A 19440-nucleotide genomic window follows, 5' to 3' on the forward strand; every position below is an offset into this window, starting at 1 on the left:
CTCTTGAACTGTGTAAGTAAGGAGGACCTTGACGGGGCAACTGAAAAGATCACCATTTGTACATTCTTCATATACATGTTTACTCCAATGTCTAATAGCAATTCTATGAATATAACATATCTTGAACTAAATATGGCAATCCACCCAGTTCATACTTTCTAGCTACATACAGTGATCAATACAACACTTTTACATCTTTCTGTATTTAATGAGAATGACTGCTAGAAAGTGCATGTGTTCTCACCTGCAATTGCAGAAAAGTATTATGGAGTAGTCCTGCTGTTATTTGCAACAGATATACACTAAACATGCAATCTAGAATGAGGCCTTTAGGTTTCCATTGCTTAGAAATTAGTATTATTTCTTCTTTAGTCCATTAATATTTGGATTTCACATCTGAGCAAGATCCTCCAAGTATTAAACTTGGGTCTAAATATGTTTGTATTAAAAACAGGGAAAACAAACCAGTTTAAAATCAGAAACTACAGAATTTAGAAATGAAATTCAAACATTTACTCGATAGAACTTCAGCAACTCCTTGTATTAACACTGTTCAAATTGTCAAGTTTTATTTCTTTTTAAGCCAACTCAGATTATCTTCCATCCATTCACAGAAAAGCATTGAACAAGATAACAGAAACACCAACTACAATAAAGTAAAACTTAAGTTATTGTTTATGAGGAAGCATGAGAATGGGTATAGAACATGCCTTATGGCATGCAGTAGCTTCAATAGTACTCTTCTGCAAATGTGCATACAGTTGCTGTTTTCCTCATTGTCTTATGCTTCTTTTTCAAGATTACTTTCTATTTCTCCCACTTATTTCACTTTAAACATCAAATTTGTGAAGTTTGGCTGATAGTGTAATTGGCCTAAAATTACCCAATCTTCATGGTAAAGGTCTGTCAGAACCCAGATCCATCTAGCTCTCAGAATATAATAGATGCAATCAGCAAGATGAGCTAAAAGCTCCACTGCATATAAAAACCAATACATGCTTCTTGTTCAAAAATACATGCTGACCAGCTTGAGAAACATGAGTTGAATTTTTGAGAATGGCTTAATTTGCCTTAAAGCTTCACTGCAGGGTAACAATAATGCCCCCTTCCCTCCAGCAAAATGTAGCCTTCTGTCACCATGAAGGGAGTATGTAACAATGGTTCACAAGATAAAGCTTAATGCTGTTTTACTAAATCCAAGGCATTTAAGATTTGTTCAGAGGAAGCTAGGATGTATTACTGCAAAAAGTAAAGACCTTTTAAACTCTAGCAAACTAGCTTGAAAAACAAAAAAGATTCCATTAAGCAGAAGCCTGTTTAACAGGCCAAGGCTCTGGTAGACATTTTAGTAGAATAGGACATAAATAATTGAAAGTTAGCAGCTCTAAAGTGGCCTTCAGAAAATAACTCCTGTCCTGAGTGTTTTCTTTTCCAATGTTTCTTCTGTTACAGAAGAATGTGACTAGCAAATTGAGTCTGTACAAGTTTTGTTTACATCCAATGCAAGTAAATAAGCACTTCAATGCCCCATACAGCAACTGGTGTGAACATTTTAATTTTGTACACATGACAAGATTTTACACCAAGCAGTCAGTTAAATAGTACAAATTTACATTGTGAGGAATGTTTAAAAAATGCAACTTAAAAAAATTCTTCTGCCCAAAACCCTAAGCCTCCCCCCAACATTTTACAGTGAAAAAACAAATTCAGTTCACATTCCTGCTTCATCCAAAATACAGGATAATATTTAGAGTGCATTTTACAATTCATCTTTTACATCTGTAGACTCCTGCAAGAAACAAAACAGATTAAATGTTGCAGATGTGCAGAATCCCCAATAAATCACCACTTTTAGATATCTTAACTTTCCATTTTTATTTTATATTATTTACTCTAAACTGCTAGAGCAAGAGGTGCATTTGAACTTAATGGATGCACTTGAATAAAGTCTGTTTGCACAGCATGGTTTAAATGACAGATACATCCTGCCTATTCCCACTGTGTCTTCTCACAAGAGACAGGAGTGTTACAGCTTCCAAGTTTGGGGGGGGGGGAGGGTGTCAGCAGATTCAGTAAGTGCAAGCTTATTATGAATCTGCTAAAGAGATTAGCCATACTTGGTTCTAAAACCAAGCCCTGAATGGTAGTGCTGGTGGTAAATACTGTAATGCTTATATCCCAAACTTGCATGAGAAGTAAACTACAGGTAGAAAAGGTGGTACCTTATGATACATCTTAATCTCCCCTCTCTCTCCCCCAGCCTCAACTCTCCCTAACCACACTGACCTTTTTCTCTGTTTCACTGTCTTCAGTATCTTCATCAGCTTCAACTTCCTCTTCTGGTTCTACCTCTTCAGCAGCTTCTTCTGGTTCTTCAGGCTCATCTTCCACCTTTCAGAAATATTTTTTAGCAAACCAAAGCTTTATACACCATTATATATCACATGACTGTGGGCCTCCCATCAATATGAAGTGTAACAGTTTCAGATATTATGTGCAATGGGGGACTGCTAATTAAAACTTCGAGAGATTGATTTGCAGTTATGAAGGGCTTACAAGTAGTCCTTGATTTACAACCATTCGTTTAATGACTGAAGTTACGACAGTGCTGGAAAAAGTGACTTATGACTGGTCCTCATACTTATGACCATCACAGCATCCCCACGGTCATGTCATCAAAATTCAGCATCTAGCAACCAGCATGTATCTATGATGGCTGCAGCATTCTGGGGTCACATGATCACCATTTGCAACCTTCCCAGCCAGCTTTCACAACAAGCAAAACCATGGGGGAAGCTGGATTAGCTTAATGGCTGTGTGATTAGTTTAATGACTGTGGCAAAAAAAGGTCTAAAATGGGGTATGATTTACTTAACCACATTGCTTAGCGACAGAAGTTCCGGTCCCAAGTGTGGTCATAAGCCAAGGACTACCTATATTCTGGTATCAAGTCCAAGCACCGGTTCAAGTGAACTTTGACGATTCCTCTACAGAAATAAAGCTTGTATCTTCCTAATCTCATATAGGTAGTCCTCAGGTTACAACAGCGAGACCAGAATTTCTGTCACTAAGTTTTGCGGTCATAAAGTGAGATGTCACATGACCACATTCCTTAGTGACGGCAATCCAGGCAGTCCCGGTTGTTGTTGTAACCCCAGGACTGTGCAACTCATTAAATGAGGACCTCATGTGACCACGACATGGAAAGAGGCAGCAGTCCCAGGCAAGCAGGCCATGTGTGTACTGTGGGTGGGTGCTATGCAGCACAAGCAGGCGGGCGGGTAAAAAAGCAGCAGGACTGACTTGTGGCCACCTGCTGATTTCCACATTGACTTTGCTTGCAGGAAGCCAGCAGAGGAGGTTACAAATGGTGATCACATGACCACGGGGTGCTGCAACTGTCATAATTGCAAACCAGTTGCCAAGCGCCCAAATCACAATCACATGACTACGGGGACACTGCAATGGCCACAATTTCACAGACAGGTTGCAAGTCCTCCTTGTTCAACGCAGCCATAACTTTGAATGGTCGCTGAACAAGTGGTCGTAACCTGAGGACTACTTGTATTTCCTGCTGAATTTTTAACAAGCCAAATGTTGTGCTAAAGTAATTATAGCAAGACTGAATGGGTTCTTCAAGTAAAAGAGAATAAGAATGACAAGTAGACAAAATTCTGAATCACAAGTGTCAACCCAGAATATTAAGGAAAATGGTCCAAGAGTTATTCTGGCATTTTCAACTCAAAATTTAAGTCATAAGAAAATTCTACTTCTTGCACACATAGCACTGATATTCACTAACCTTTTCCTCTGGGTCAATGTTCAAACTCAGGCGAAGCATTCTTTCTATCCTATCTCCATATTCTTTTGTATCTGGGAGCAGATACCCTGATCTTAGGGTAGCAGTTTCAAATAGAACCACAGCAAGATCTGCAACTGTTTGATCATCTTCATTTTCCTGATCAAAAACAACACAGGAATTGTATCAAGTCTCACAGGCTGCAGTGATGAATTACTTTCTGCATCCCTCATTTAAAATTTTAGAAGTACAAAACTGAATTATAGATTCATTTGTAACTTTCAACATTCTTACCTGAACACGCCTGAGCATGTCTTTTATGAGAGGATGTCTAGGATTAATTTCAAATGTCTTCTTTTGGCTTGCATAGTAACTAAAAGAAGATAATTTTAAGGGCAATTAGATACATTCTATCATATTACGTTACAAATTCTAAAAATAAACTAAGCAGTGTTACTTAAAGCTGTTATACTAAACCAAGGAAAGACCATGCGAATGGCAAATCAGTGATTTCAATACAGAATTGCAGCTGATAGAAAGACAAAGAATTGTTTGGTGCATTTCCATGTCAAGTCTAGCTATGTTAAATGAGAACACACAAAGTATGCAAACATTCAGATTACACTGTTTCATCATTTACCTAAAGACACAGCAGACTGAACTCCTTATCCCCAGTTTTTCCCTAGGAAAATTTTTAGTGCAGATTGGGGAGGAAGAGGACAGGAGGAGAGATGGCTTGTTGAAATATAAAGAATTGGGAATCCTCATTGTTCTGCTCACATGCAGTTAAATAGCATTCATTATCTATTTTGCAAACCTTTGTTAATTAAGACACAAGTAGCCAAATTCCTATATCGTGTTAAGTCAAAATAAAATAAATTACATTAGGGACCAAATGAGGCCCAGTAATAATTGTGTATATAATTATATATTACTTTGTAGAGATATCTTTCCCAGTCTGGTAAGCCTGAGCCTTCATGATTCTTTCCATGTTGCCAGACCATCCATATTGACTAGCTACAAGAGCACATGGCGACTGGGTTAATCGCTGAGATAATACTGCTTTTTCAATCTAAACAGAAAGAAAAAGTAATGTAAGTGCAAATAAGCACAAAACACATTTTTGGAAGAATACCAAATTCTAAAATACATACTTTATCCTTTAAAGCTTTGTCTTTCATCCAAGTTAGTAGGGGTTCATACTCTTTTTCTAAAGCCTCACGAGTTTCCTTTGACTTTTCACTTTCATCAAACTTCACTCCTTCTTTAGCAACATTTTGAAACCTTTTGTTATCAAACTCTGGGAGAGCCTGAATGCAATATTCATCCACTGGTTCTGTCAAATATATTACTTCATAACCCTTCTTCAGAAGCCGTTCCACAAATGGTGAAGATTCAGCCTACAAGATAAATTCAAAACATTAGTATGATGTACTCCTATAAAATTCTAAGTGGAAGCAAATAATGCATTTACCATTACAAATCATATTTATCCATCATCAACAAGACACCACTAATTTTGTAAACAAAGTTAACTGCTATGTTCCTAGGTAAGAGTTAAGTGCTTAAAATAATTGATAATTACTTTTTACCTCTTTTCTACTTGAACCAGCCATGAAATAGATTTTGTCTTGCTTCTCTTTCATTCTTTCTACATACTGATCTAGACTAGTAAGGTTGCTTTCATTGTGAGAAGACTGGAAACGAAGAAGTTTAGCTAGGCGAGTCCGATTTGAATGATCTTCAATCACTCCAAGTTTGATATTTGTGCCAAATTCTTTCCAGAATGTGTCATTGTATTTTTCCTCAGCAATCTTTTTGATCATATCAAGTGTCTTCCGGACAAGTTTCTTTCTGATTACCTAAAAATTCAGAAAAAGATACAGTAAGAAAACTTGAAGTTGATTAATCTTTTGATCACCATAGTTTAAATGAACAGCGTTTTCCAACCTGGGCAACTTCCAGATATACAGACTTCAATTCATGGTATATCCAAACTAACAGGACCACTGCTGAGAATTCTAGGAGTTGAAATCCACATATCTGGAAATTCCCTTTGGTGGGAAACACTGCAATTAAAACCATGTAACTTGTTGAGCTTAATTTCTATGTCATTATGTTGGTTCCTATGCACATTCATCCTCCTGTTACACGAGCCTTTAATATCTCTACCCAGCTACCAGAAGAGTCTACATTCCCATGGCTATCAAGGTGAGAGTGGGAAGAGATGACGCATACATCATGATGGTATTATGCAAATGACACAACTTACACATGTGTTAGATGATATGACATCATTACTCAACTGCACTGTTTGTACTGATCATGAGTTTTCATTTTGATGTCATCTAAGCTTGTTATGAACACTGTTGCACACTCCCTTCTGAAACTAGTAACTGAGAGTAAGACGATTCTCATCTTGTTCTTTGGTGAGACAAGTTTATATATAAAAGAACATCCTTTCTAGTACCATATGGTCTTTTAGCATTGTTGTTCTTTAACCCATGCATGAAGTAACTGAATCCACTAGCAAGGATTAGATGCTAATGGGGCTTGGAAGGACCTCACTACCACTCTTGGGACCACCTGTGCTGAGCAGGTAGGAGGTAGAGAGTGAAGGCTCCTGTGTAAAACAGGTCTAGAAGTTGCTTAATTTTAACTAGTATTCAGGGCAACAGTAGCAATTAACATACCTTTAGCAGTTTGTGTTGCTGAAGAGTCTCACGAGATACATTTAAAGGAAGATCATCTGAATCTACCTAAATTTAGAAAAGGAACATTTACAGAGGCTTAGCAAAGAATTAAAATGATACATTTCTTAAGTGGCTAGTGCACACTATCCCTGAATATACTTACAACACCCTTGACAAAGTTAAGATATTTGGGCATCATATCATGGAAGTCATCTGTGATGAATACTCTACGGACATACAGCTGCAAAACAAAATTGTAATTGTGTTTACTTTTGCAAGATTAGATCTGCAACATCTCTGGCTTTTTGAAGAGTTAATATCTTATTTTTACCTTTATAAAGTCACTTTTTTTGGATCCATATTCATCAAATAAGCCACGTGGAGCAGTACTGGGAACAAATAAGATGGACTTGAATGTCACTTCTCCTTCAGCAGTAAAGTGAATGTAAGTCATTGGATCATCAGTTTCCTGGAAAAAAAACAAACCCTAAAGTCCTCACTTCTGCAAAGGTGGAGAATGAATATATCACAAATGTAAGAAGTGGATATTTCACTCATTTCAGCCAAAATATGCAGGGAGTGGATTTTTGCTGCTGTTGTTCCATATATAAGGAATAAATTAGGAGTAGAGGACAGCATGCTGATTTTAAAGGCAGCTCAGAACAGGTCTATTCATATTTGCTCCAACTCTTCTCCCCATACCTGGTACTGCTATGGATGTTAATAGACATGACCTTAATTTAGTCCCAAGCTAAAAAGGTAAACCCACCTTAGAAAATGTTTTGTAGAAAGCTTTGTATTCATCTTCTTCCACTTCTTTAGATGGCCTCTGCCAAATTGGTTTTATGTCATTCATAAGCTCCCAGTCCCAGACTGTTTTCTCAACCTGTAAGCATTTCCAAAGTAATTCATTTACACTCGCTATGATATTCATGTTCTGCTGTCATTTTGGACAGACTGATTTGAAAAATCTAGCTGGAAGCTGTAATGTTAAAATTTATTTGCTTGAACAATTTTAAATGTTTAGAAATCTTGCCTGTTTAGTTTTAGGTTTTTTCTCCTCCTCCTCCTCCTCCACAGCAGCTTCATCATCTGTCTCATCTTTGTCTTTTATTTCTTCATCTTCAAGAGGCTCTTCTACAGTCTCAGTCTACAAAAATATTTCACATTAACTCAAGTAATTTTTCAGACAAATATTTCTTATGAGCAATTAGGATACAGAACTATCAAAGTAGCAAAGTAATTTAAATTTATCTTACTGTATTTTAAGCAAGCATAGTCACAAACACTGAACAGATATTCCACCTGAGTGCCGTGTCAACTCAGCATTTGAGACTGATATAGGTTTTTATATAGTATTTACTAGACTAACAGTGCTACATCCTTTATCTTCATGAAATCATCACAAATTTCTTAACACTAGGCTGATAACTGACTGGCACTGCTATAAAATGCATCTAAGAATAACAGTTGTATAAGCATGGCTTTATCAAGCAGGAATATGATTTCAGGTTCCAGTCTACTAAGCATATTTCATATTTTAGATTATGAAAAATTCTTACACATTGCTCTGAGATCTCATTCACTTAACTACAGCCCCGTTTTTTCAGGTCAAACTTGCCTGACTAGTTTTTCCTTGTATTTAAGTAATGGAGAACAATCTACTCTTAAAAAGTTTTGTCTCTGCAAGCTAATTTTTGCTACTGATCTATCTTCTTTAAAGTTATACAAATTAGTGGTATCATAAAATATGTACCTTGCTACTCCATACAAAAATAGGGAAGTTTATGAACTGGGAGTACTTCTTGACCAGGTTTTTAACTGTATCTAGTTCAAGATAGTCTGAAGCTTCTTCTTTTAAAACAAGGCTAAAAACAAAAAACAAAAAATCCAAGCAATTCAGTCCTGTATTAACTCAAAACAATTTTGGAAATTGAACTTTTAACCTTACAAACAAGTTACTGAAACTAGAATAAAAAGAAAAATGCTACAATACAAATTATCTTTCACATGGAACTGATAAGTTCTACCACCATGCTAAGATATTTCAAACAAAGAAAGCTCTGACATTTCATATACTGTTTGTTCCTTTTATCAAAAGTAATTTCATTTGGTGACGGTAGTACTAGCTTCTTTTGTGATAATTTGATATAGATAATAGTGTATTTGCTGTGCCTAATGAGAGAGCATACAACATTGTACGCCAAGAAGTTCCATTTCATCAGGGAAATTCAGGGTTTTAAAAAACAACTGCTAACCTACTTTTGGTCACAATCAAATCCTTCCTCCCCATGGAAGATAATGAATACATGATGGTTCAAGAAATGCACTAAACTACAAGAAAAAGTAGTTAAATTCAAAGCCTCCTATACAGAATGTTCTGCAGCAAGCTGCTCTTTATTACTAAATCTACTACATATAAGATAAAGACTCTAGCTTGAGCCTGCGAAAAAAGAACTACTCACCAGAACTAAAGTTTAAAATGGAAGGCAAGATAGTTGAGATTTTATGTGCAATTTTCTGTCAGAAGTACCTTGTAACTCTTGTGTTAAAAAAATCCAATTTTTTCAGAGACTAACATTTATCTAGTTAAACTCGTATGTAATTACAAAATTAGTTTATATAAAATTGATACCTTCATAGATTAAAAAAATAATTTGCCGCTTATCAGTCAAAGGAAATAGCAAACATCATTGTACTGCACCATATAAAATAAATGTGATATTGTGGTACTAGAGACAACTGTAGTAGATAGAGCTAGAAATATCACCCTAGTTGAGGGTTCTTTAACATCAATTTTAAGTATTAAGAAGCACTGAACCTTTGGTTAGAAACTTCTGTACCTTTTTCTGCATGTTTCATCAATATGCATTTCATTCAATAAAAGCCAAAGATGCACTTTCATTAATACCAAAAAATATTAATAAAACTTGTAAAACTTACGTTATAGTAGTACCTCGTCCCAAAGTATCACCCCGAGGATCTTCAATTACAGAGAACTCATTTGAGTCAGATTCCCAGATGTGTTGACTCTCATTATTATGCTTTGAGGTAACAATAACCTTGTCTGCCACAAGGAAGGCAGAATAGAAGCCAACACCAAACTGACCAATCAATTCAGAAGTTGACTGGTTCTCTTCCTGCATTTCAGTTATCTTATTTAGAAATTCACTTGTACCAGATTTGGCAATGGTACCCAAATTTTTGATTAGCTCATCTTTGGTCATGCCAATTCCAGTGTCTATAACATGAAGCATATTCTTCTCTTTATCACACTGTAAAACAAAAATAACTGGTTGGATATGAATTTTAACACTTTAATAAACAGCCATCAATTTAAGAGGCATCAATTTTAATAAATAATGCTGCACTATATGCTAAAGTTGTATTCTATAATGAACCACTATGATAGGCCTCTATCCTAAAGAAGCTGATATAGGATAATCAGAAGAAAAAAAAGGAAGTCTGTTAAATGAATGATGCACCTATCCTTTCCTGCTGTCAATCCCTTCCAAAATGTGAAAGTTACATTTGACAAGTAATTGTTTTAACTACTCCACATCACACAAAAGACATTTTAAAAGTAACAATAGAAATTAAAACACATTTTAAAAAGAAACAGATTCATTAAAAGAAATCAGAAGCATCTTACCTTAATTTTTATTGTGAGTTCCTCATTACCAGAAAGAACATTTTCATCAGTCAATGACATCAACCGTATTTTGTCTAAGGCATCAGATGCATTTGAAATCAATTCCCTAAGGAAAATCTGCAGGAAATTTTAGAACAGAGTACAGTAGTCAGACACATAAAGAAACATTTGTACCAAAACTTTTCAGAAATGGATGTAAGGCTTACCTCTTTATTTTTATAAAGTGAGTTGATAATAAGCTTCATCATTCTGTTTACTTCAGCCTGGAATGCAAACTTTTCTGATTTTTCCCTAATTTGTTTTATTTGGGATGCATTTAAACCATCCAACTGAATAGATTCCTCCTCCCTGAAGAGAACAAAAATCCATTCATGTATTAATTCTTTATTTTTAAAAAATACTGGCAAGATAAGAATTTGTTTTACACTCATAAGTTATGTTTTTTTGCTGCAACTCCAGGTGACATCAAATACTAATCTGCAGAAGCAAGGATACCCCTGCTGCATGTGAAGCTTGCCTTCTCTTTAAACTAAAACTCTGGGTCCGTAAAATGTAAGACTAACTCCCTCCCCTTTTTTTCTCCTAGTAATGTTTTGGATATTCTACATACAGTACTCTATTCAGCCTTTTGGGTAGCTAAGATACTATAACTACTATGAACAACTGCAGCAGGACAGAGCATTCTGTTTTACAATTAACTCCCAAGGAGCTATTTCAGCAATTGTATTATCTCTACTGCTAAGTTATAACAAATCATCTTATGCAGTTTCCTAATAATTGGAAATTCATTAAGATAGTACAGGCAGTAGAAAAAGCACATTAGAATCCTTCTTGATGAATTGGCCAAATTAGTGAGAAAGATAATAGAGAAATATTTATCTTTCATTATCAACAAGGAACAATTGCCTTCTTGGAGGCAAATTATTCAAGTATCAAAATCCTGCTTTTTGGCCAAGAATTTGGTTGCACAAAGATATTCTTCACATAATCAGCAGCTGTCCAAGCACAGAATGAAACTGTTCCGATAATACCAAAACTATTATGTGCCTGTCTGTAATACTACACAAAGACCAAAACCATAGTATCAATTTTCATCATTGCATCAATTTCACCTACATCTCTTGTCCATCTTTTCTTGCACCTTGCAAGAATTTCAAGGAGGAGTTCTGTTTCATTTCTCAAACTTTAATTCTTTCGTAGTGCACTTTGGATGCAACTATATAAATTGATCATTTGGTTTTCATACAAGCTTTTCTGTATTAAATATACACAGAACACTACAGGAGCCAACCTTCTTTTGGAAAATGAAATATGTTCCTTTGCTGAAAGCTTCAGTTTAATAATAGTTGATTTAACAAAGCACCTACACTCCCAATTACATTATGACCTACAGAAACATTTACAAGTTGTTTCATAACTTTGAGAACAATTACAGTCCAGTTTTTCAAGCTCGATGAAAAACTGGCAAACATTCTCCTACAAGATTTCACCAGCATTAGAATATTAATATAAGTCACAAATATCCCTTTGTTCCTATAGATCAAAGCATTAGACCCCAATGGCAGTCATCCTTATTTGGAGGTGTGTCTCATTTAAGTCAATGAGTCAGGCATGTGTTTGAAATATGAATTATAAATCCTAATTTAAGCAGACATTTTGAAAAGCAAACCTCTGAACAACTTCATCATCTGTCCGAGATCCTTCTCTGCTTTTACCCAAGTCATCTTCGACAGTGCCATCCACATCAAGTTCATCAGCCTGGGCAGAGGCTGCAAAAATGATAATTTGGACAAGTTAGCTCTACACCAGTCATTCAAGGCAAAACTGCTAATCCATGCATAAAAACAGCATGGAGGATCTCAAGGATCTGCTTAAACAAGAAACTCTGAAAAGTAGGAACTGGTGCAGTTCACTTCTCCCATCAGAAAGCCACTGAAATTAGAGTGGGGAGCCAGCAGTGGCATTTAGAGGGTCATGGACATGGGACTCCTACCCGTTCAATAGAAAGCAATCTTTCACAGCAGACACCATCACGGAGAGAGAGCGAAATCAGTGTGAAAACCCATGGGAAGATTAGCATGCTTTCAAGCTCATGGCGAATTAGGCTACAAGCAAGTAGACTTTAAACAGTACTCCCAGGAGAGATGCTAAAATCCATCCCTTTACTTAGCACAATAAAGGACGGGAAGAGTGAATACCGCATCATGTACCAAATTGGATTTAAACAGATCCAGCCAGCATAAACCAATATCCTAACCGAACACCACCGTCCCTTCCTGCGACCACTTTTGCGTAAACTAACTCTTAAAATCTCCGGCCCGGCTCCGACGAACGGAAAGCAGCCTTGCTGGGCTTGGAAAGTTACAGCGCTCTAACGCTCTACCTGCCCCATAAGTTCAAAGGACCTTTTCCAATGCCCTTCCAGGAGCCTCTTCCTCAAGCCGCTGGCCCGTTCCTCAGGCAGCAAAGCCCCCAGAGCCTACGCTCCCAACCCCGACGGGCAGCGCCTCGTTTCACCAAGAAAACGCTACATCCTACAAGCCGGGAACAAATCCTCAGAAGGACGACTCTGAGGTGTCACAGAGCTACAGGGCTCCCTGGGGCTGGAGGCGCTTCAGTTTTACAATCCCCTCCCCCATTTTAAGTTCCATCTTGCCCCACAAGAAAAGAGGCAGGAAGGGAAAATACCAGACCCCCCCTCCCACTATGGAAACCAAGGCCGTCACGCCAAGACCCATACAAGAGCGACGGGAGAATCAGCTGAGGTAAAAAGTTGAGGGGGGATTCCCTTCTCCTTCCACCACGCAGGGAATGTTCCAGAAGACGCCCCCCACGCGCGCTCACCAGCCAGGAGAAGCAGGCACAAAAGGCCGAGTCCCCACAACGGCTTCATCTCGACGGTGCCCAGGATGGAGGGAGGCAAGAAGAACGCTCCACACCTGCCTCCTACGCACTTCGAAGAGCGATCAATTGATCGATACCACCACCCTCCCCTTCCCTCCGGGAACAACTCTACAGACTTCAAGGCTTGAGCCACTAACCAAGGCCAGCCCGACCCCCAAGCTTATCACTACCACACGCGGGGGGCGGGGGAAAGGGCCTCTCGGCCGCGCCAATCGGAGCGCACCACGCCAAACACGGAGCCAATAGGAAGAGCGGAGGTGGAGGGTGGAGCTACCTTCCGGCCAATCGTCGTCTTCCAGGTGAAGTTTCCCGGCGCCAAAGCGTGGCTGGGCTCCATTGGTTGTTGCTATGCTCAATGGCCAACCACGGTTAAGGGCGGGAGTAGTGGGCCTTGGTTTGACTGTTCCCCATTCATTTTTTTAAATATAAGTGTCTTGGGCTACGTTACCAACAGCATTTGATAGTAAGTGCGAGATCGGGCTTTATTTAAGAAAAATAAGACACGCATGTTCCATTTCTTCTCCCAGAACTTTCCAGAGAGCTAGCAAAAAAAAACAAAACACGTTTCTATGACGACGTTAATTTCCGCTTTTCTATACTCCACGACAAACGGAAGCGAAGGAAGTATTATAGAGCAGGCAGAAATTAGCAGAAACATTTTTATGCCACGCAATTTTTCCTGCCTTTGAAGCTGGTGACCCAACAGACAAAGCATGAAATCTAAATTTTAAGAATTATTTTTTTGAAAGAAACTGCAACTTTTCCAAACTTGCCACGCTCCGCAGCCTCGCGTCTTAAGTGCCTTGATCTTCCGGATGACGTCACGTTTGTCTTTCATGTTGGGAACCGCCTTCGTGTGTTGCATGATGGGAATTGCAGTATCTTCGTGTGAGAACGGGCTTGTGGCTGTCATTGTGCAGGGTGGCGGGGTGATGGGAGTTGTAGGCCACATCTGGAATGCATCAGGTGGGCTTATCCCAAAAATACTTTATGAGCCACCTGAAGGAATGAGCAGTTTGAGGTGTTCGGCTATGAACTGGTTGTTATTGTTATAACAATAATTTACATCTTACCTGATTAGCCCCCTGAAGTGGCTTCCAAATAATGTAAGTACTTGTAAATAAAAATGCAATAAATATTGTTTAAACACTTATCAAACTTCTAGGTTCTATCCCGCAGGACATTTGGTGATAATAGTCCTGCAGGAAAGGGGATAGAAAAGAACAGGTGAGCTGTGGTGGTTGCTGCCTTCCTTTAAAAATATATACTGGTGCTGAAACCCTTGATCTTTGTTGTATAGCAAGCATATTAAAGAAGTTTGAACACCCAGTAGTGCTTTTTCAGTTTCCAGGTTGCTGACTTGAAAACAATGTTATCTGAACTGTGTTTATCTGAAAGGAAGGTGGCACTGTATTTAAGGTAAGCATGCTTAAAGAAGAAAATAGAATAGGAAAAAAAATCTGCCTGTATTACAAGTTTCTGATTGTATCGAAGACTCCAGTCACTCAAAGACTGAGTGAATCAAAAACTGTTTTATAGGTAAATTAATTGGAACAAAATAGTCTTCCCTTCTGATAAATATAGTATGTTAAATTTTAGGAGCTGGTGCTTCCAGACTGAGGATTCCTAGCTACTAACAGAAAAGCTTTATGGGACTGTATTTCTCCTCCTTTATGAATCTTTTGTTTGTAAGAAAAAAAGAAACAATGGAATAATACAGATCTACTCCCAGCTCTATTATTTAGTAAAATGCGGCTGCAGAAGCTGGAAGTTACAGCAAAATTCGAAGAATTGCCTGCTCTGCATCCTCTAACCCAGCCTACTACCCCCACTGATGGTAAACACTCTGTTTCCAGATATGGAAGGGAAAAACATACCATTTGTGAATTGTAACAAGCCACATTATGCCTTGAGTCACACCTTCAGGACAGGATTACAAATGGAAGATGGCATCCATATTTGAGGCAAGACAATTTTATAATAAAAGCCTGATTTGGAAACATGGAAGAGGATGAGATATCCAAGAAATAAATCTACAATGTTAATATCTTTCTGTCTCTCTTTCTCTGAGCAGAAAGCCTTCTTTTCATTTATATTTTGGCCTGTTTTACATCCACAGATCCCATGAATTGTACTTATTGTAAGTATATTTTCATATACAATGTCATACCTCATTAAGCAGAGAATTTAGTTTGGTGGGAAATAAAGAATTCCTGTCTCTCGAACTTCACTGAAAAATATCCACTTGTCTGCTGTAAAGCCCTAAAATGAATATTCTTCCTATATGTTATACAAAAACTTGTTTGAATCATATAAACATTGATAAGATTTACTCAGATGTCAAAGATTTCAAAATTAAGTGTAAACTTGCAAAGTGATTAAAGCCAAGTTTTATATAATCGTAGTATTACACACCAATTCAGTATACATTATCAATTTGTAAATATGAGTTAGGATCCAAATAGCTTCTTTTGTTAAGCTTATGCATACCTAGGAAGATGGGCAAGATATCTACTTAGCTAGATGGGCAAATTATAATGTGTATCTTTTATAGTTCTATAAAATAATGTTATCTGGTATAAAATGTTATACAAGTGCTGACTGCACAATTCTCTCTTCTCCGCAACTTTTAAACACAGAAACGTTTTGCCTGTATTTGAATTTGTGCATCCGGATTGTGCTTTTCTTCCTTTCAATAGCAAATTCGTACAGCCAAAATATCAAGTGTAGTGGTTTCATGAGAAATCACTGTGTGGGAAACACTAATCCACCATTTCTCTTCAGCCTCATGGAACTGGAAATGTACAGAATCACAGAGAAGGGAGCATTCAGGTCACCCTTTTTCAGTTTAGGAATCCAAATTAAACCATCTCTAATAAATGCTCACCCTCTCCTTAATGTTATCCAGTGAAGGAGAAAAACTTCACCTTCCTTGATATTTGGTTCTACTGTTAAACTCCTCTTAAAATTAGTATCTTTTTATTAATATTCCCCTGGCATGTGCTTACTTGCAGTTTAGACTGTTACTGCATGTTCATTTCTCTGGCACAATACAGAACAGATCTTGGCCTTTGAGAGTTTCACATTCCTTTGGATTCTTAAAGTGCCAACAGTCTTCTCTTTTCAAGGCAGAACATGACGGGTTTTCTCAGTCTTTTTAAAATAAGACTCTGGTTTCAGTCCCCAGATCATCCACTGCACCTGTTCCAGTTTCTCTGAATTTTCTTAAAATACGGTTGTGTAGGAATGGATCTTATGGGAGCTGAATCTGATCATGCTGAATCTGATCGTGAACCTGAGTATGTGGAAGTTGAACCTGGATATGAAGACGTGTGGTGGGCTGGCATATGAGAATGTGTGCATCTGTGACAGAAACTGTATTCAGTGTTCTTGTCGAGAGTGATGTATTCCTTCCCAATGACATGCCCATGCAATTTTTAAAGGTAGTTATGTGCTTTATGGCTTCTTTGTAACCCCCTTGCTTGCCCCCTTGCTTGTTTTTGTAATCTTTAAGCTTTAAATATAACTATATTATTTAGTGATTTCATTGTATCCTTGAAGATAAAAATAACTGTATGATTTGTGATTTCCTTGATCCGATAGCAGAGATGGAAGAGACCAGCTGTGGTCAGCCTGGTAAGGGGTCATGGCTTGGACAACTGACAGAACATACAAGATCTATAAGCCTGTAATGTTATTATCCTGATAGGATAAGGGGAAGGGGGTTGGGGTTAAGATAAGTTTAAGATAGATAATGAGTAGTAATTAATGTATAGCAGGAGGATGTTGTGAAGGACAAGCCCATTTTTGGTTGAAGTCACAGTGACCTGGTGAAACAGATGTTTGTAAGAAGTTAACCGGTTTCTTTGTTTAAACTGTCACGTGGATCCTGCGAAGAAAATGTATATAAGCTATGTAAAATCTGTAATCAGGACTCCCTCCATTAGCTGGGAGTCTCCAGTTTGTTTAGAGCTCTAAAATAAAGTGGATAGAAAAAGTCTGATTTTCGTCTTGGTGTTCTGTTCACCTCACACCAAGTCCCGAACCTGGTAATTAGGGTCAATTGGCTGGACCCAAACAGTTGCACATTTCTTTGAATTATAGCAGTACTTCATAATTACAGTGGAACCTCGGGTTACGAACTTAATTCGTTCCGTGACTCTGGTCATACCCCAAATTGGTTGCAACCCGAAGGAAATTTCCCCATAAGGTTCAATGTAATTACCGTTAATCCGTTCTGGTGTGGAGGACAGGGAGGCGGCTATTGCTTGGAGGGAGAGTTCCCCTCCCTACGACCACGTGTAAGGGGCGGAAAAATGGCTGCGGACGTGTCAGGGGCAGAAAATGGCCGCGGACCACGTGTCAGGGGTGGAAAAATGGCCGCGGACCATGTGTCGGGCGAAAAATGGCCGTGGACCACGTGTCAGGGGCGGAAAAATGGCCGCGGACCATGTCACGGGAGGGAAAATGGCCGCGTATCCTGTTCGTACCCCGAGGCGGAGTTCGCAAACCGAGGTAAATTTTTGCGGCCGGAGCTGGTCGTAACCCAAAAAGTTCGTTAACGGAGGCGTTCGTAACCCGAGGTACCACTGTAATGGGTTTAGAGCAGGATTTCTCAGCCTTGGCAATTTTAAGATGGGTGGACTTCCACTCCCAGAATTCCCTAGCATCCTGGCTGGGGAATTCTGGGAGCTGAAGTTTGCCCATCTTAAAATTGCCAAAGTTGAGAAACATTGGTTTAGAGGATGCATCATTCTGCATCAGACTGCTTGAATAGATTATATAGACCCTGGCAGCCTCTCTTTTTCCCCCCCTCTATATGAAGCTAACTGTTACTACTTTAGTATTTAGGCCAGTTCTAGCAACAGCCCACCAGTGTTATGGCCAGGGTTCTTTTTACATTTCTGGAATATTTCTAGCTTGTATTAACAACACAAGTTTCTATTCTTGCGACATGGCAGGAAGGCATGTTTAGAGTGAAGTGGTTTGACAATGACTAGGCTTATTGTCAGTTATAATCAGGGATTTATTCAATATTATGGATTTGTTAAATATAATCAATATTTAGCATCGTGTGAGCCATTATTGTTTATGGTGTCTGGCTTAGCATGATGTATAAACTTAGTCACTATGATCTATTCAGCAGACTATGGCTTAGTGTGATATGTGAATTCAATCAAAGGCATGGGTGAATCTTGAAAAACAAGAAACTGAATTCTAAGACTCATGATATATGAAGTAACTTTTAGTTATGAAACATACTAGCACAGGAAGTGCATGTCTTTTTAGGTAGATTTCATTATCTGTCTTGTCATGTTTCTGTTTAATTATCTGACTGCATAATAGTATTTACTAAGCAGCAATATCATTACTAAAGATGTTTAATGTCCTGCTAAAAGGAAGTTTAAAAATGTAGTTTTCTCACCATCGCTTTGGCTGCAAGTATTTTATGTCAGCTTCTCAGAAAAATGTACAGAGTGATTGTTGAAGACAGTGTCCTCATTTTCTGTCTTTATCATAATAAAGACAGTTAGGAGAATTTTATTCATGATCACACAGAAAATGTTATATATGCTCATAAAATATTAACATGCATATCTTTTCTCTATTATCGTTCCACAGTAGATGTTTTAAAATGACAGAAGTTCAAATAGACTGAAGTTCAAATTTCTCTTAGTGTATTCTGATTGTAAAGAAGCGATGGGGTTGCAAAAATGATAGGATGGTGGAAGCCATTGTGGATGTGGCGACACATTACTCTATGTTATGATGTAATCTATTTGGCTTTGGCTTAGTGTGTTGTATGGATATAGACTTTGTGATTTGTAAGTAATGATACAAAGCTAAGCACAAGGTGTACATTTTTTTCTGAGGCATGGATATTCGAGTAGTATGTCAACAGCTCAAAAACTAGTGGATGATCTCAGGCCATGAACTAAAATTGATTTCATTTTTTACATTTAATTATAATTTAAATTAAATAAATTGAATGTATCATAATCTAATAGTCTATACATATTCAATGCTTTCCTTTTGTAACACTTAACAAATTGCATTTTGTAAAAGAGCATTGGAGGTTTCTTGGGGCTTTACAATACTAAGGTTGGGCACAGTGGGCAATGTGCCAACTGAGACAATAATAGTTTATTCAAAAACAGTGTTTAAACAAAGTGTGGTTAAGTGATATGTATATATGTATGTAAAAATCCTCTTGTCGCTTTGCAAGGAAGAAAGTATATATTTCAAGTTAATTTATGATATTCAGCAATGATAAATACCGCACATGCTATACTCATTCTCTGAATGTGACAGCCTATTCACTAACCATACTTTGTTGATTAAATCACAATTAGTTGGTTTTGCACGCAGCACTATGCTTTAAATATCTTATA

General features: G+C 37.8%; 1 protein-coding gene and 1 long non-coding RNA gene across 2 annotated transcripts; one reads left to right on the forward strand and one right to left on the reverse strand.

Annotated features, from left to right (window-relative positions):
- Positions 1-1536: 1536 nt before the first annotated feature.
- Positions 1537-13191, reverse strand: HSP90B1 (heat shock protein 90 beta family member 1). Its single transcript, XM_007438438.4, has 18 exons — positions 12989-13191; positions 11814-11913; positions 10351-10492; positions 10145-10261; positions 9436-9767; positions 8249-8360; positions 7529-7642; positions 7262-7378; positions 6824-6961; positions 6656-6733; positions 6493-6558; positions 5392-5661; positions 4954-5199; positions 4735-4871; positions 4094-4172; positions 3803-3958; positions 2287-2391; positions 1537-1789 (listed from the first exon to the last, which is right to left on the reverse strand). Exons 1-18 carry the CDS (start codon positions 13035-13037, stop codon positions 1760-1762), a joined length of 2388 nt encoding a protein of 795 aa, XP_007438500.1. The 5' UTR covers positions 13038-13191; the 3' UTR covers positions 1537-1759.
- A 410-nt stretch (positions 13192-13601) lies between these two features.
- On the forward strand, positions 13602-17652 carry LOC112541909 (uncharacterized). Its single transcript, XR_003085850.2, has 3 exons — positions 13602-14154; positions 14393-14467; positions 14905-17652. It is a non-coding gene; the product is annotated as an uncharacterized LOC112541909 (long non-coding RNA).
- Positions 17653-19440: the final 1788 nt, after the last annotated feature.

The sequence above is a fragment of the Python bivittatus genome, unplaced genomic scaffold, assembly GCF_059951505.1.
Source record: "Python bivittatus isolate LINGU-HERP-01145 unplaced genomic scaffold, Pbiv_v1 ctg000330_np1212, whole genome shotgun sequence".
NCBI lineage: Eukaryota > Metazoa > Chordata > Lepidosauria > Squamata > Pythonidae > Python > Python bivittatus.

Bases quoted from the DNA above. Each gene is read 5' to 3' on its own strand.
- HSP90B1 (XM_007438438.4), bottom strand. From the start codon at position 13,037: ATGAAGCCGTTGTGGGGACTCGGCCTTTTGTGCCTGCTTCTCCTGGCT. The intron at 4,872-4,953 runs GTATGTATTTTA...CTTTCTGTTTAG, and splicing joins ACAAAGCTTTAAAGGATAAA to ATTGAAAAAGCAGTATTATC. The intron at 3,959-4,093 runs GTAAGAATGTTG...GTTTTTGATCAG, and splicing joins ACATGCTCAGGCGTGTTCAG to GAAAATGAAGATGATCAAAC.